This window comes from Nyctereutes procyonoides, unplaced genomic scaffold (genome assembly GCF_905146905.1).
Source record: "Nyctereutes procyonoides isolate TBG_1078 unplaced genomic scaffold, NYPRO_anot_genome, whole genome shotgun sequence".
NCBI classification, from domain to species: domain Eukaryota; kingdom Metazoa; phylum Chordata; class Mammalia; order Carnivora; family Canidae; genus Nyctereutes; species Nyctereutes procyonoides.
The window spans coordinates 28,978,951-28,997,664 of NW_026575131.1; the positions used below are offsets into that span (position 1 = coordinate 28,978,951).

An 18,714-nucleotide genomic window follows, 5' to 3' on the forward strand; every position below is an offset into this window, starting at 1 on the left:
AAATGCCTTTTAGCTGCTAACAAGTTAGTCATATTTGAATGACACATTTCTCAATGAGGGCTCCCCTGACTACTATTTTGAAAATGGCAATTTGAAGAGCAGCCTCATTAAGAAGGAAGCATCTGATTAAAAACCTGAAGGCAGAAATGAGCTATGCGGCAACCTCGAGAGAACATTACAGGCAAAGAGAAAGCTAGTGCAAAGGGATTCTGCTTGGTGTGTGGCTGGAGTAAAGTAAGCAGGAGGGAAGGTAGAAGGCAAAGTCCAAAATCTGATGGGCTCTGGGAAGAAAAAAAAAAATCAGCTACTGGTTAAAGTACAATCTAGAATTTGGTTAAAAATTGTGAAGATGCCAAAACACTAGAATGTAGAGTCAGCAGCTCAGGGTTAAGTCTGTCTGGATGGGCCATGAACGGGCTGTATGATCTGGGAAGAGCTTTGGGTGTGATGAGCTTGTGACCAAAGGGTTTGCTGATCACAAGAATAGAAAATGGAAGTCATGATGGAAATAAAGGGCCTGAGGGCCAGAATCCAGGGGATTTAAGAGCGAGGCTTCTAGAAGCCATCACGGAGGTCAGAAAGCATTAGATTATAATTAAGATGGAGGCAAAAGCCTCCCAGAGTAGCCAAGGAATTAATTTTATGATCTAAACACAAGCAATGAGGTGCCCCTGGGTGGCTTATTCGGGTAAGCATCCAACTCTTCATTTTGGCTTAGGTCATGATGTCAGGGCTGTGAGATCAAGCCCTGCATCAGGCTGCATGCTAGGTGTGGAGGCTGCTTGATATTCTCTCTCCCCTCTCTCCCTCTATGCCTCATCCCCTGCCACCCTGCTCATGCTCTCTCTCTCTCTCTCTCTCTCTCTAAAAATACATACATTCATACAAGCAACAAGACCTGTTCTATAGAATTGGATGTTGGCTATCAGGAAGGAATGGGAAAGATGGACCAGTGGAGTTGGGCGTGACCCATTTTCAAAGTATAGCTATTTTCAAGGTTTCATGACAAATGATTTTAAGGAACAAGCCTAATGTTACAATGAGGGGATCCTGGGGAATCCCCCCAAGAATCCCAAAGAACTGCAGGGTTCCTAAGAGTTATAGAGGACATTCGTTCCCTTTCATTTTACAAATAAGGAAAATGAAGTCCAAAGAAAAAAAATGACTGAATCAAGATCGTGCAATGAGGTGGGAGTGAATCTGGGTCTCAGATGCCCAGCACTGGGCTCTTTCTACTACCCCAATCTGGGTCCCAGGGCTCTGAGTGCCTCACTTGCTCTGATGTAAACATGATGGGGTGAGGAATTCTCAATGAAGACCAAGAAGTCTTCTGGCTTTTACAAACAAATCTAACTTTGACACTGCCCAGCTCAAATCTTCCATTGGCTTCACTTCATTTGTTATTTTTGTCTTTTCCTTTTTTAAATATCTTTTTAAAAAATATTTTATTTATTTATTCATGAGAGACACAGACAGAGGCAGAGACATAGGCAGAGGGAAAAGTAGGGTCCAAGCAGGGAGCCCAATATGGGACTCAATCCCAGGACCCCAGGATCACACCCTGAGCTGAAGGTAGATGCTCAACCACTGAACCACCCAGAAGTCCCTTTTAATATCTTTTATTTATTTTCCTTAGTAATTTCAACACCCAGCAGGGGGTTCGAACTGACGATCCCGAGATCAAGAATGGTATGTTCCTCTGACTGAACCAGCCAGGCACTCCTACATATATCTTTTTGAATTAGTATTTTCATTTTCTTTTCTTTTCTTTTCTTTTTTAAATTTAAATTCAGTTTGCCAACAGCTAGTATAACACCCAGTGTTCATCACATCATGTGCCCTTCTTGGTGCACATCACTCTATCCACCCCACAACCACCTCCCCTTCCGCAACACTTTGTTTGTTCCCCAGAGTCAGGAGTCTCTCATGATTTGTCTTCCAGACTCCTCACCATGGCCATGGGGCCCTACATGATCTGTTTACCTCTGCAGCCCTTCTGCTCTCACCCTTGCTGACCGCCCACCTGTCTCATCACCTTCCTGTTCCCTCTGCCTAGAATGTTCTTCCCCATCACCACTCCATACAGGAGATTCCTTTTCACCCTGCTGGGTTCAGTTCAAATGTCATCTCCTGGGGATCCCTGGGTGGCTTGGCAGTTTAGCGCCTGCCTTCGGCCCAGGGCGTGATCCTGGAGTCCTGGGATCGAGTCCCACGTCGGGCTCCCTGCATGGAGCCTGCTTCTGCCTCTGCCTGTGTCTCTGCCTCTCTCTCTCTCTGTCTCTCTCATGAATAAATAATTAAATAAATCTTAAAAAAAAGTCATCTCCTGAGAGCCCATCCTGAACAGCCCATCTTCTATGTCCCTGCTGCCATTAATTCTATCACATTTACTTCATTTCCTTCCCAGTGTATGTTTATTTGTTTACTGTCTGTCTCCCTCAAGAGTTTGACTGTTACACAAGGGCAAAGACCTTGCCTTTCTCATTTACCCCATACACCCAGCAACTAAAACACGGCCTGGAACATAGTAGGTTCCTAATAGTTATGTGAAAATAGAATGAAGGAACAAACAAGCATGGTAGTTGGGGTATTTTAAGTAACCAATAAATCCTAGATTTTGGGGCAGCCTGGGTGGCTCAGCAGTTTAGCGCCGCCTTCAGCCTAGGGCCTGATCCTGGAGTCCCGGGATCGAGTCCCACATCGGGCTCCCTGCATGGAGCCTGCTTCTCCCTCTGCCTGTGTCTCTGCCTGTGTGTGTGTGTGTGTGTGTGTGTGTGTGTGTCATGAATAAATAAACAAAATCTTTAAAAAAAAGTCCTAGGTATTGTATTTCTTTCACATCTAAGTCTCTAATGATTATAATATGCATCATTAAAAAAAATGCATCATTATTTCAAATGCCACTACTAAAGGCAAGACGTTGCCAGTTAGACAATGACGTGATTTCAAATGTAAGATGCATCCTGACTTTAGAATTGTTAAAATATGAAATGTAAAAAACTGCAACTATGCGTGATGATGGATATTAACTAGATTTGGTGTTGGGAACATTTCACGATATATACATATATCATACCATTATGTTGTATACCTGAAACTGATATAGTGTCATGTTACAAATATATGACAAAAATACATGAAGAAATGAGAGTCACAGAACTGATGACACAGGATACCGAGGTGACGTTTTCAATATGATTCACACTAAAGGACCCCATCATATTTATGAGTCTACCAGAAGCTAGGTCAGGGCCCATTTTCTGTGACCACAGTGAAGAGCACTCATAGGACCAGGCAGCAGCACTGACTCCCAACTGTTCGTCTGCCTAGGTTCTCTAACTCAGTTAAACCTTCAATGACCTGAACCCCAAGAATGCATTCCTCAGTGTGGGATTTCCTGCACATCACCTCTTTTTACCAGTGCACATTTATGGCATGTGAACTCAGGGTTAGTCAGGCACTGCTCCAGTTTTTCCCTAAATGAGGCTTTTCAACTTTGTGAGGTAGGTATCAACATCCTGATGAGGGCTGGTAACTTGCCCACAGTCACAGCTCTACAGACCTTGGTGTCATTATAGGCTGTGTAATTGGTTAATAGCGGTCTCTTAAGGTTAGCAGGCTGGACGCTCTGTTACCACAAGACCGTAGCTCCTGACTATACTCCCAGTACACAACACAGTGTCTTAAAGACTAGGTCCTTCATACATGGCTGAAAAAAAAATTGATCAAACTAAGTCACTGAGTAACTTGAAGTCAAAAGTGGCCACGGGGGCAAATCTAGCCTAGTAACCTGTTTTTGTAAATTAAGTTTTATTGGAACACAGCCACAGCTATTTGTATACATATTATCTATGCCTGCTTCTAGGTTACAACTGCACAATTTAGTTGCTGCAGCAGAGAATATATGACCAACCATGCCTAAAATATTTGCTATTGATCCCTTTACAAAGAAAGCTTTCTGACCTCATTCCTATACGACGAGTAGGACATTTAAAAGCAATGGCAAAAATGGGATGGCAATGAGCCATCCCATTTGAGAATGAATGGGGCAAACTACATGGGGTTGTAGAGGTATGGACCTTATTTCTGCTTCTGAAATATTCTCGACCAGTGGGTAGAGATTTAAAATCCTACCCCCTGGCTTTTCCTACAGGCACAGTCCAGAGAAAATCTGAGAGGCCCATATAATGAGATGAATAGCTAGTGTTATTTCAGGTTCTGAGTAAAGGCAGCTTGATTAGGAAAGAGCCTATCTGATTAAACAGATTCTTGTAAGCACCCAGAGAGGCACTACAAGGTCATGGAACAGCCACACCACCCTGGTTCAAAAACATCTAGGCTCTTTGAGTTTACTGGTACTCTCAGTTGGTCAAATGTGGCATCTTGATTTAACAGTTGACATTTGAATGAAACATACGTTGTCATTAATATTCCAGAGAAACACAAAGAGCAGAGACTTGTCGACAATTAAGGAAATGAACATGACAGTTACATTATACAGATTCATATAGTGACAAAAACCCAGATTGTCACTGAACAATTCCACTGCTTGCCTCTCTCCCTTACACAGTGGCCATAACTGACAGGGTATGTACCTTCTTTTAACCTCCTTCTGATGCTCAATCAATGACCTAATTCACAGAGGAGAAACTGAGGCTCACAAAAATGAAGTGGATTTTGTCAATATTCAGGAAGTTAGTCAATGCTGGAAGCAGAAACTGGCCCAGAAGAGCTGGCAAGAGAATGGATTTCATAATCTAACATAACTGGGTTCAAATTACTGTCTCACTCTATGAGCTGGGACAAATTATCCAAGCTCTCTGAATCTCAGTTTACCATCTGTAACTGGCTAGGATTACTTAAGATTATACATCCAGAACATCTGGGCAGGGTTAGGTCCACAGCCAGGTGTTAACAGATGAGAGACTATTGCTTCTTCCTCTCCCACACTTTCTGATTCCTGGCCCATGACCCTTCTCCCTGATTTCAAAGGGAATGTCTACTCCAAACGACTTTGTGACAATTGTCTTTCTCATTTCATTTTATTTTGTGTGACTCAACTAACTCAAGTGTTTCAATACCCAGGTAGCGACGGCAGCAGCACTCACAGGTCCACAATCATTTCCTGTCACCACATGGCCTCCTCCAGACTCACAGCAACAAGTAAGAACAGTAACAGAGATGGTAGTGGTGAAGGTGGCAGCGACAGCAGCCGGTGCCGAGTGCTGACCATGTGCTAGGCACAAGTATTCACACCAAGAGCCTGTGCTCTGGGACACTATACCACAGTGCCTCTCTCACACCAAGGTGACATCTGTACAGCAAGGTGAGAAAATCACACAAAGTAGCCTCCCGGTACTTTAGCGAGCACCGTTTCAGTAGAGGACAGGAGACACAGTTTAATCTCTCTTTTTGCTCTGCACATCACATTGAAACAATCCGGAGAAGGGCATTTCCTCAGGCTCCCGGGATCCTCTTCAAATGATCAAATAGTGACAAAGAAGGCTAGCCAAATGACAACTAGCCTCAAATTCAAATCCGACCTAGAGGGTATCACTTTTGAAGTTATTTTCTGTCTTAACATTATTGTTCACGACACTATGGGTGATAAAACAGGAGCCGCACAGCATCCCATTTCCTGGCTTTGGCTAAGAAAAGAAATGCAAATGGCTCACATCTATAGTGGTGATTATGACACACTGAAGTCCAGGAAACTGTGGAAATGGCTTAAGTGTGCCTGTTTCTAGAAGATTTTGAGATCAAAAGTGTTCAGATAAGCATCTGCCCTTCCTGGATCCATAACAGATGTGAGCCAATTAACCAAGACCAGGGTACTGGATATTTATAGCACACTTCAGGAAAGTTCTATGTAATTAAATGCCGGAGACATAAACTTCAAATGGGAAATTTTGTTGCGTGGTACGTTGTTCAAGACTATCAGTGGGCTGCTCGATAACATAGCATCGGGCTTCCCATTCAAAAGGGAGAAAACTTTCTTTAAGGTCAACATTAAAACAGAACCCTCATTAATTTGGTTGAAAAACATTTGGATTGGTTGGTGATTGGGGAAAAATCAAAAGTGAAGGGCAGCCCTGGTGGCTCAGCGGTTTAGCGCCACCTTCAGCCCAGGGCCTGATCCTGGAGACCCGGGATTGAGTCCCATGTCGGGCTCCCGGTGCATGGAGCCTGCTTCTCTCTCTGCCTGTGTCTCTGCCCCACCCCCTCTGTCTCTCATAAATAAATAAAATATTTTTTTTTTAATTTTTATTTATTTATGATAGTCACACAGAGAGAGAGAGAGAGGCAGAGACACAGGCAATGGGAGAAGCAGGCTCCATGCACTGGGAGCCCGACGTGGGACTCGATCCCGGGTCTCCAGGATCGCACCCTGGGCCAAAGGCAGGCGCCAAACCGCTGCGCCACCCAGGGATCCCAAATAAATAAAATATTAAAAAAAAAATCAAAAGTGAAGCCCATCTCTTTAAAGTCTGTCAAATGGTAGTCAAGTAATGGCCCGAATAGGTATTTACATGTTCCCAACATGAGCCAGCCACTGGGAGAAGGCAACTCTATTAGCAGAGCTCCCAAAATTGCTACCACTTAGTTAAGGCAGAGTTTGACAAACTTTTTCTGTAAAGGGCCAGAGAGTAAGCATTTAAGGCTTTGCAGGCCAGACTGTAGCTCTGTTACAGCTACTCAATTCTGCTGCTGTGGTGCAGAAGCTGTCGTAGACAATATGTCAACAAATGAGTGTGGCTGTGTTCCAATAAAACTTTATTTACAAAAGTCGGCAGCGGGCCAGATTTGGCTCACAGATTGCACTTGCTGGAGGCCAATTTAGAGGACAGTGGACTCGTGCCAGGCACCCTTCGCTCTCAGTTCTTTCCCTATTCTAATACATCTAGCATTAATACATACTTTTCTTATCCTCATCTAACAAAGCACAACTGCAGGGACAGAGGGATGCAAGAATTTGTGGAGGATCACACAGCACCCAGGCTGGAGAGTCATGATTTGAAACCAAGATAGCCTCAACTCAGAAGCACTGTTCCAGAATCCAGTGTTCCTCAGGGCCACATTAGAAGTGAAAAGGAACCAATTCCATTTCTTTAAAAATATCCTGTAACCCACACTTTTCAGAAAACTCATTCCAAAGTTCTAATTGCTTATTCGTAGGAACACATGAGATTACTTTTGCAGGTGAAGAATATTAATCTTTTTAATTCTCAGCACCAAGAATGGGAAGGCAAAAAAATAAAAGGTTTCTCATGATATTAAAATTTCCTGAAAGGCAGGGGAAATCTTGTTCATCATTTTATTTTTTTATTTTTATTTTTGTAAATTTTTTATTGGAGTTTGATTTGCCAACATATAGTATAACACCAAGCACTCATCCCATCAAGTGCCCATCACCCTATCACCCCATCCTTCCACCACTCTAGAAAACTGTGCTGAGGTTCCTTAAAGAGTTGTTTATCATTTTACCCTCAACACCTTGACTAACACTTATTAGGACCTCCATGGACAGGACAACGGATAGACTCTATGATTATAGAAGCTTAAAGTTCACATCGACAAAACAGGTAAGAACCTCTCAAACCCTATCAATGCACCTCTGCCCCATTATCTTGCTGCTGGATTGTAATGACACAGACTATTTCTGCCTAACAGTTTAATTTTCCCCCAAAGTCCCTCATTTTGGGATTTGTCCTTTTCTTGCAAAGTCCATGCAAGATACTTTTCAGGAACTTGAGCCATTGAGAGCCACTGAGCCACAGACAGAAAAAATGATGTCAAGATCTTAGGCCCAGGGGATAATCCCAATAGTGTGGAGGAATGATGACAGAGTAGGGTCATGTGAAGTATTTTTCTTCATTTGTGCCTTTGAGAGTCGATGTGATGCACCTCAATCAAGGCTGGAAGAGGCAGGTGGTACCCCTGGCGGAAAATAGAGCAGGAGATGGTCTGGGAGTAACAAGAGCCAGTCTTAAGCCATGAAGACCTTGGTTCAGGCCTCCCAGCCAATGCTCCCTTTGCTTGCTTTTCTATGTGACAGGGGACATGATAGCTGTGTCTCAGAATTCAGTGGTACCTGTCGGACTAATTAGACCCTTGTCTGGTTGAAGCGTTCCAACCAGAGCCAGCGTGTTCTGGAACACAGAGCCAGCCAGAGCATTCCAGAACATAGCAGTGGGAAGCCTTTGCTTTTAGACCTGAGGCCTGATGCCTCATCCCCTTTGTTTCCAATTTCTTTTTTGTGAATTCCAAAGGGAGTTATAGTCATCTCTTTTTTTCTTAAGCTTTTATTTATTTATCCATGAGAGACACAGAGAGAGAGAGAGAGAGAGAGAGAGAGAGAGAGAGAGAGAGAGAGAGGCAGAGACACAGGCAGAGGGAGAAGCAGGCTCCACGCAGGGAGCCTGAAGCAGGACTTGATCCCAGGCTCCAGGATCAGGCCCTGGGCCGAAGGCAGGCGCTAAACCAATGAGCCACCAGGGCTGCCCCAAAGTCATCTCTTAATGATAGACTCGCAAGGCAGCCACAGTTCTTTAGCCTGCAATAAATTTGTAGTGTCACAAACAGCCTGTCAGGGGTATGTGCGGTGAAAGTTTTTAAGAAAGGGCTCTAGCTCCCTCTTCTTTGCTTGTTGTAAGGCCGCTTGGAACTTGATGTGACCCACAGGGAATCACTGTCGGAAACTCTTACTTTCTAAGGCTAATGACTGTCTTCTTTGTGAAATTTCATACACATGCAGAAAGGTGCACACAACATAAAGATACGGTTGACATATAATCCTGAAGTGAACCCTGGAGAGACCAGGGCAGGAGAAGCCCTTGCCATGCTCCCTGGGCTGGTGCTTCCTCACTTTCCCATCCTGCCTCAACAAGTGACTATCACACCTCTTTTTTAAAAAGTAATAATTGCTTGCTTGGCTTTTCCCTTAGCGTTACCACCTACACGTGCACCCTGAAACAATATAGGCTGGGTTTCCTCATGTTTTGAACTTTATGTTGAGGAATACACTAAACCTTCTCCAGACCCTTGCTCTACTTGGTGCTTCTCACATGTGCTCAGGCACAAGATGCCAGCCCCTTCCACCTGAGTAGAATATTCTATTATAGGCCTGCATTGTGTTTACTAGCTTGCTGACGACAGGCATGTGAGGCATTTCTAGGTTCGGGCAGTTAGGGAAAACCATGCCACTGACATTCTTGTTCACATCTCATGGTACACTTTCATCTATGTTCTCTAGGGGTCATACTCAGGGGGTGGCATACTGAAGCAACTTGGCTGTGGCTCCAGAAAAGTATAAGAGTTCCTGGCATTCTTAGCCTTGCCAACGCTGGACTCTGTCAGGGTTTTTAATATGTGACTATGTGGTGCAGGCTGCCAATGATTTTGAGCTCTGTGAATGTATTATCATGGGGAAGGCAATGTATAATATACATGGGCTATTCTTTCATTTACAAACAGTCAAATGCACAAATCTAAGGGGATGGTGTGGTGAATTTTTATATTATAACCATGCAATCATCCTCCTGAACAAGATATATAATATTTTCATCATCCAAGAAAATTCCCTCATGTTTCTTATCATTTATTACACCCCTCCACTGCATTATTTTGGCTTTTATCACCAAAGACTAGTTTTGTCTGTTCTTGAGCTTTACAGAAATGGAACCATGCAATATGTGCTCTTCTGTTGTCATGTAAATCAACTAGCTCATTATTTTTAATCGCTGCATAATGTTCGCTGTCTGGCCATACTACAACTTGCATATCTAGGCTCCCGTTGGTGGACATTTGGGCTGTTTCCACTCTGGGGCTAATATAAACAAATCTCCCATTAACAAGTCTTTCTGTGGACATTTCTCTTGGGTATATACCTACATGAGGACTGGCCAGCTCAGAGGATAAGGCAGTTGTACGACTTTGGCAGAAATGGCTGCATGGCTTTCGGAAAGGCTGCCCCACCCCCTCCCCTCCGCATCCCCAGAGCAGCTGTCCTGAAGTGCCCAGGGTGCCATGCTCGGGGCTTGTTTTCTTTTTAAATAGCATATGTGGTGAATGACGTATCAGCAGTTGTAGAAGATAAATCCTATCCATTATTTTAGGAGAAATTCAGATCACTCCAGGTCTGGAGTCTCATTCGGGTTATTCTTGATTATAGGACCCTCAATCCCAGCAGGTGGAATATGGAAAAAAAGAGCAAATGCAGATGCAGGAGCTCCTACCACCACGTGGCACTGCTTGGCCAGGTGGTCACTTATATGTGCAAATTTCCTTTATATCTTCCCTTTCTGCCGAATGCCTGGATTGAACTCTAGCTGTTCCATGATTCTGTCTATAGATTTGGTGAGTTGATGAGTATTCCAGGACAGAGGAGAAAATGGGTGTAAGACACCTCAAAAATACACCCAGTGAATAAATGAGTCAGTCGAGGAAGCTATTCCGCAAAGAAAGTTTAGATCCTGTCCCAGCCCCAGCTGCCATCACTTTAAAACTTGCAAGAACCTCGTTTTGGGCCATTCTTTAATTGAAGGGTGTTTTCAGATGATCATTTAATTGCCCTTTTCACAGCTTTCTCAGAAGAACCTGAGGAGGCAGGATGGGGTGAACCATCTGTTTCTGACCGGAGTCTGACGCAATTTCTAGTAGTTCCTCTAAAGGAGAAAGGTACTGTCCTGCTCACCTAGGCAGTACACTCAGCAGAAGATGGTGGTGACAGAGGCGGGGTGGGGTGGGGGTGGGAGTGATGGGGAAAGACGACAGAGTCATAGTTCAACAACCAAGCAATCGCTACTAGCAAGTTTCTTTCCAAAAATAAAAAAATTAGGGACTCCTGGGTGGCTCAGTGGTTGAGTGTCTGTGTTTGGCTCAGATCATGATCCTGGGATCCTGAGATTGAGTCCTGCATTGGGCTCCCCCCAGGGAGCCTGCTTCTCCCTCTGCCTGTCTCTGCTTCTCTGTCTCTCATGAATAAGTAAATCTTTTAAAAAATAAAACAAAAATTAAAAAAAATTAGTCTCTCTTAGATGATTGACAAGAGGGAGTGGTCAGGATTTTGATGCATTCTGACGGGATTCTAGAATACATACACAAACAGCCTGCTAGACTTTCTTTGGGCGCATATCATAAAAGAAGAATAGAAAAGTAGGTAATTCAAAAATTTAAAAGAAAAAAAAAGAAATACTTTTTAATTGACTTAAAATATAATGTACATTTCTGAGCACTGGCCAATTGGGTAAAACTAGTAAGGGATAGTTGCATTTCTATACTGATTCACATACAAGTTTTTTTTTTTTTCTTAAATGTGTTTTTAAAAAACAGAACTAGACTAAGCTTCTCAGAACCCATATTTCTATCAGGTGTGGCTTCCATTAAGTGCTAGTTCTTGAATACAAAAAGCACTGTAAATGAACGAGTCAATGCTGTGACTAGGATTCACAACTTCTCCCTAAATCTTTCCTTCCTGGTGGATACCGATGGGAGTGTGTAAATAAAACAGCTGATTCGATACATTTTAGTGCTTCCATCTATTGCCCAGTGGACAGACGGAACCAGAATCAATGGCAAATCACATCTCTCCATTCTATTTATGTTTCTTCATGGCTCTCAACTTTGTAAAAATCACAATTTACATGGAAAAATGAACACCTAACAAACAACACTCTACGTTTGCCAAGAGATTTCTAGATATCTCTCTCCAGCAGTGAGGAAGCAACGTTGCTGAGTGCAGAGCCTCTAAGATGCTATATGCACTTCCACCACCAGGGACCTCCCTCCACAGTGGCATTGCTTGAAACCTTGAGCGCTCCCTTCTAGGCCTGCACTGTCTCTATGCACTCTTTAGGTCTCAGTGGTCACTTTGCCTGAGTGGTCACTGATGCCTCCTCTATACTCCCAAATCTGGGTTAAACCTGCTGCTCCCCACTCTTTAATGCAATGACAATGCTTAACCGTATGTTCCCCGCTCTGAGACTTGATAAATGCAAGGAGGGTAGGCCTAGGTCGGCTGTGCCCTCTCTGCCTAGCTCCGTGGTACATTGGGATTAGGTACTTATGCACGAGAGGAATAAGCACTGCTTCTAAGAACCTCTGAGTATTTTAAAAGCAAGAGGACCAAGTAAAGACCTCTTTGGAAATGGGATCAGGAAGGAAGATGTGAACTTCCATGCCAGCCAAGGGAGGTATATACCTAAGATCTTCCTTCCAGAGACACACTGCCATGAGGAGCCTTGTTAGCTCCAGCCTACAGCGGCTATACCTTCAGGATTTGACCACAGTGTTCTCTTGGAGGCCGGTCAAGATAGGACGTGCTAGCTGGTGACTCTGCATGCCAGGGGAACCTAACACAGGACACCTCTCACAGACAGGCTTGGCTCTGAGGTGCATCAGTGGCCTGGTCAAGACTTTGTGAGAGCTGCCTTCAGCCAGTCCTCCTAGATTCCCTCCCCACTTCAGAGATACCAGAGCTGGACTGTAGTCCCAACACTCTCCCCATGTGGCCCTGCTTCCTCTCTTTATCACTCCCTGTCAATAAATTTGCCTGCACTGAAAACCCCACCTTGCTGTCTGCCTCCCAGAGGCCCCTGTTGAACAAATGTCAAGTACCACTGTGGGGATGACCAGATTTCTCATGTCATTTCAGTTGAAAGAACATAGAAGATTCTTCCTATTAAAAAAAAAAAAACAAACCAAACTCACTTAATGAGGAATTAATATTCTAGGATATGACTCCCAGAGCTGAAGAAATAAAACCAATTCTGAACTGTAACAGAAATTCATATTGATTTTTCCTTTTTACACATTTCTATCATCATTTCCAAGCCAGAGATTCTGTGAAGGGCATGATTATTTATGTCCCATCAAATTAACAGATCATTCAAATCCCTTACAGGACCTTCAACTGAAAACGCTTCTAATGCCAACAAAAGTTGTTTTAGCCATTTCAGATGTTCATTCTCTGTTGGAAGAACGACAAAAGAGATGAGTGTTATCACAATGGAAGTCGGCAACAGCCCGAGACCGGAGGGCATAGCCAGGTTTCCAAGATGTTCTCTTACTCCTTTCTCTTTCCAGTCAAAGCAAAACTCAAGTGGCCTTTGGTTTCTCCTCCTCTTCTCCCAGTTCTATATTTTGATATCTTCACTTATTTGTAGGTTTATTTGACTCATTGACTTGGCTAACATTTACTGGGCATCTGTGATTTGACATACATGCAGGGGGTCTTGGCCTCACAAAGCTGACAGTTCAGTAGGTAAAAAGTGAGTAAATAAAACACCAAGTTATTTTAGATACTTTTAAGTGGTTCGAATAAAGGAATCTAGGATGATGTGACGGAGCCATGGGCATGGGGAGCACCTGGGGCATTTGATAGGACAGTTAAGAACGAACTTTCTGAAGAGGCACGCATTTGAACTGAAACCTGAAATAATAAAGGGAGACACCCTTGTAATGAGCTAAGGCAAGAACTTTCCGGACACAGGAAGCAGAAACAGCAAATGCAAAGGCTGTGAGGGATAGCCCACTGGGCAGGCTAGAGGAAATGAGAGGCGGCACCTCACCTCACCTCACCTTCCTTCCAGACACCTCCCTGTGTGTCTCTTATTCACACACAGTGGGCACACCATACTTTTGCTGTATAAATAATGAAACTCCCTTTTTCAGGGAATTATTTCTAGTAGGTCTCCTCTGACTTCTGCATTAGGAAGGAGTGTTGAAACCACATGCCAGGCATCTCTGTCACCCTCCCAGTGCCAGGTAAACATAGAAGAGCGTACATGTAACAGCCTCTTGGAGGGTAATTGTGGATAATGAGCAAGGATAACATGATTATGCCAGCACAGAGCTCATGAACCAAATGATGACTACACAGTGAGTTTACAGAGATTTGGGGATCTGGGAGCTAACAGAAGCCTCTGCTTATCTTTAACATATGGAATCTCCTTCAATTATCATTGTGGAAGTAAGCACACACAGATCTATTCAAATGCCATTGCTGGTCCTCTCTGACCAAAGAATAGAGAGGTACCTGTTTTGAAGATTCTAGAACTCTCCATGATGGTTTTGTTTTAAAACAGGAAGAAAAGTCAGGGGGAAGGAAGATCTGTTCATCACTTACTCCATTTCAAACCCCAAACTCAGTCTACACTATGAACTGAATTTCTGGAAGGAGTTTGATTAACTGAGTATCCAAGGGGATCTTTTGGGAAAGAATGCACAGCATGTTGCCCAAATACCAGCTTTCCTTGCACTTTTTAGGCTGCCTGGAGTACAAGGCAAATACTCCTATTGCCCCAAACCACCACCACCACCATACCAAAATCAAAGCACAAATGTGCAGGCAGAAACAGTTTTGACCAAGGTGCTCTGTTCCCTATAGGAACTGCCACACAACCTGCTTCCCAGTTGCGTGTGAGGGCTTTGCTTTAGAGACACAAACTGAAATTGAGAAGTCATGGACTCTTCCCACCACAACTTCTATGCGACTGCTTTCAGCTACACTATTTTTCCTACTTTTACTAGGTTTATTTTTGTTACCTGCTGCATGACTGAATGGCTCTAAGAGCAGCACAGTTAATCCCAAATCCTACTTGCTTCAACTGCATGCTGACAACTGGTTTTAGTTTCCCTGAGAGAAATGGGGCAAGATGTCTGTTAAGCTCTACAGAGTTGGCTAATGTCGAAAGACAATCCTCCCAGAAAGGTGTGAAGATGTTTTATCACAGCTGTGGAGATGAAGGGGAGATTTATTATGGTTACTAATGCTATTTCTGTCAATGTCTTTGGAATTCTAATTAGATTATTAAAACTTTGCAAATCATTACATTACCTCTAAGACTCCATACCTTCCTGCAACAAGGGTACTTTTGAAATTAGAGGATTCTGATGTCATAGGTAATGATGCATCGCTGATAATAAAGTTGCAGGGAATTTCCTCCAATAAAAACCAGTTGGGAAAGACAGAACCCATTTATCTTACTTTCTCTCCCAGTTTTATGCCTGAGGATAAGACGTCTGCTACACAGAACACGGTCTAGCTTTTTCCATGCTAGTAGCTGATGATGCTTCCTCACATGCAGCAAAGTTTAATGACTTGTCACAGCTACTTAAATTTTTTCCCCTAAATCTGAGAGGCAAATCAAGAAATTTATTAATGCAGAGATACTTGAAAGAGGAATATTTTTAAGAGAGACCTGAGACAGTGGCAGGTTCAGCGCATACCAATGGTATATCTTAGGGTGCTTTGATTTATAACATATGCATTCAAAGTGGTACCTGAAGAGAAACAAATTGCTTACTGTTAACTCAGATCCATTTGCAGGTAATAAATGGGCATGCTCTTTACCCATCAAATAATGGCTCTAATGCCCTTCAACATCAGTGGATGAGGAATGGGGGTCACCCTCTGTCCTCTGCCAGATAACCCAATTCCTTTAGGTGGAGACCTTAGCTCTTCACATACCAACAAAGAGAAACAAACGTATGTGGCTTACTTACCATGATGTACGACGCCCTTCAACCCATGGATAATAGGATCCAGTGCAGAATTGTCCCTTGGACTGACCTACATGTAAAGGAAACATGATTGGTTAAATCTATTCTGGCATCAGACACAACAGCCTCAGTTTAATCTTCTGAAGAGAAGGGCGGGGGGGGGGGATAGATGTTATCTAGCAGGCTGCATAGACCTTACACAGACCATAGCTCTCACCAACACAAAAGATTTATGACATCATAAAATCAAGTGAGGAAGTCTAAATCAAAAGAAAGAAACTTCTCAGAATACATCGGAACAAGAGGGAAATACCATAGTCCCAGGAAAATCTTAAAAAGCAACTACAAGACTTTCCTTTTCCTTTTGTTTTATTATAAGTACATCCAGATCTCCTAAAAAGTCATTGAAAGTCATCAAAGAGTAATCTATCATTGACTGAATATTTCAATACCTTCTTGTGATGTGTTTTTTTTCTTCTCTCCTTTTTAGAAAATGGATCTGCGCCCTGCCAGCCTTCTCTCCTAAGGATCCAGTCTCCTGTGCTTTACCACATACTGTAAGAGGGATTTCTAAGACTCAAAGCAGGAGAGAGAGAACAGGACAGGAGCGGGGCTTAAAGAGCCAGTGTCTCCCAACTTTATTTCCCTCTAGGGTTTTTAATTCCCCCAAAAGTCAAGCTTCTTACCCAATCTTTCCCTAACTTTCTGATATTACACAGCACAAATCCTCATTCTTGCCCTCTCTAGAAGGTGACAATTCCACCAGCATACTGTAATTTTGGTTTTGAGGTACTTTCTTTTAGACACATACTGACATACTTACAAATGAAATGAAATAGTGCCTAGATTTCACTCCAAAATAATCCAGGAGTGGATAGCCATTCAGAAAGTGAGCAAGGCATAGAAAGATGCAACAAGACTGGCATTCAATCATTTCTGACTTTAAATTATGAGTATTAAATTGATCATGATATAATTTTCTCTACTTTTATGGATGGTTAGCTTTTCCCAAATAGTTTTTCAAAATCCATTCTCTGTGGTCAGCATATCTCCTGAAATTTTTTCCAGGGAGGATATTTAACTTAATCCACTACTAACATAATGAAGTTGAGATGTTGGTGAATCTTTCAGTATGTAGCAAGACCCACCTTAATGTCCCTAGTTATTTCAGGGCCACCTTAGGTCAAAATTTTAAGATAACTGAAAATTTTCCACTTCCTTCCTCCCTTGCAAACCGTCCATTGAGTTGCTGCTCCTCAGACAATACCCATACTTCACATATTTCTTCTGCTTTTCTGCTTTAACATCTCCAAGTCAGAGTAGTGGTTCTTAACAGGAGGCAGATTTTACCTATCTCCTCTACCTCACCCCAAGGACATTGGGCCGTATCTGCAGATATTGTTGGTTTTCAAAAGTAGAGTTGAAGGGGGAGGGGCTACTAGCATCACATGGGTAGAGGCAAGGCTGCTGTTAAAATTTTAACAATGTTCAGAATAGCCCCCCACAGCAAGAAATTATCTGGCTCAAGGTATCAAAGGGGCAGAAGCTGAGGTTGAGAAATTCAGGTTACATGCTCTATGAGTTAACAATGATTACCTATTAATGTCTGGAGTCCTGACTCATGACTAAATTCAAACACAGATGCCATTATGTATGGTGTCATGTTTACAGACTAATAAAGTGAGGTGGAATTTGGTACTAAATCATAAACACTACAGGTACTTAAAAAAGGATCGGTGAATAGGAACCGTGTGTGTATCCAATCACAAAAGTGGAATTCTGGGAGTTGGCATTAGTGTACCTCCAAATTGTCTGACAGGAAGGTCTAGCCAGGGCTTTTACATACTGGTTGAGCACAGAACATTCTTAAAAGGCAAACATTCACAAAAAATACACCAAAATGAAGAATTTATATTTACACCATAGCAAATACTTATTAACACATTCAAAACATGGTCATAAATGGAATCACAACTCAAGAATGCAGGATAAGTGAGTCTACCAGTAAATGTGGCCAAATTTCAAAAGTCAAAGAATAAAATTGGAGCTGAAAGAAATATTCCATATCAAACTGAATTTATAGACCAAAATGTGGTCTTCGTTTTCCCAATTCAGTCTGATAGAGAAGTTTATGCCAATTCAACTACCTGCAGTTACTCTAACATCTATGGGAAATGGCAAAAGGATCACAAACTCCTGCCATCTCCACCATATACATCTTTGAGATCTGAAGTGGCCACTCCTCCCATCAAGAGTGTATATCAAAGTCTTCCCTCTTGGAAGCTGGGCTTGAACACGTGACTTGCTTTGGCCAATGGGCCATTAGTGAACATGATGTAGGGTGCAGCTTATGTAGATCTTGCCTGCCAGGTTTATCCTCTCTTGTTATTCTTTGAAATCCTGAGACCACCAGCTGAAGTCATTCTAGACCACCAGCCTTAGATGAGCTACCTAAAGTCTGCAGACACCACCTAAACTGGTACCAACCAGAGCTGAGCAGCTAACCTACAGAATCATAAAAGCAATAAAATAATTGTCATTTTAACTAATTTGGATCATTTGTTACAGCATAAAACACAACTGTTAGAGTTTCTATGAGTGTGTGTAGAAGTGGAAGACTGGAGACAAACTACAACAGCAATAATTTTCTTAACCAATCCACTTCGCTTACGTATGATCTGTCATAAACGATTCTCAGTGAGCTTCCACATACCGGGAAACAGTATTTGTCGCCAACCAAATCAACTCATGTGCTTCCCCAAAACTCTGTTACCCCATCTCTACCACGGCCACATTTCACGGATATTTTGATTTTCAATCCCAACTACATGCAGGGGGATGTTTTGTAGTCAGGGGAATGCTCTAATGCATTCAGTCTTACTTGATGATGAGAAAGGCCAAAGAAAATTTTCCCCATGACTTACACCCACCAATGACATTTGTAGCTCATGTTAGAGGAAAACAACCAAGCAATGTAATCCAGGTTTACTTTCTGACCCCTTCTGGCTACAGTATCTCTGTGTCTGATTACTCATTCAAGCTCAAGAGCCTGATCCCAGGCTCTAAGCAACCTCATAAATGAAAACCCTTCTATGGTGCCCATTCACCTCCACAGCCCCTGTTGCTGTAGGTTCACAGCCCCATGACTGGGGTTGAGAAGATGGATCAGGAGAAAGGGAGAAAATACGAAGATTATTGGCTGGTCTAAGTAGC

At 42.8% G+C, this 18,714-nt stretch overlaps 1 protein-coding gene across 3 annotated transcripts in view; it reads right to left on the reverse strand.

Annotated features, from left to right (window-relative positions):
- PTPRG (protein tyrosine phosphatase receptor type G) overlaps window positions 1–18,714 on the reverse strand; it is a 710,177-nt gene that overhangs the window by 156,306 nt on the left and 535,157 nt on the right. For all 3 annotated transcript variants that reach the window (XM_055343664.1, XM_055343663.1, XM_055343665.1), the window contains exon 6: window positions 15,505–15,571. In XM_055343664.1, the coding sequence (XP_055199639.1) occupies window positions 15,505–15,571 (67 nt within the window). The remainder of the gene's footprint in view (window positions 1–15,504; window positions 15,572–18,714) is intronic.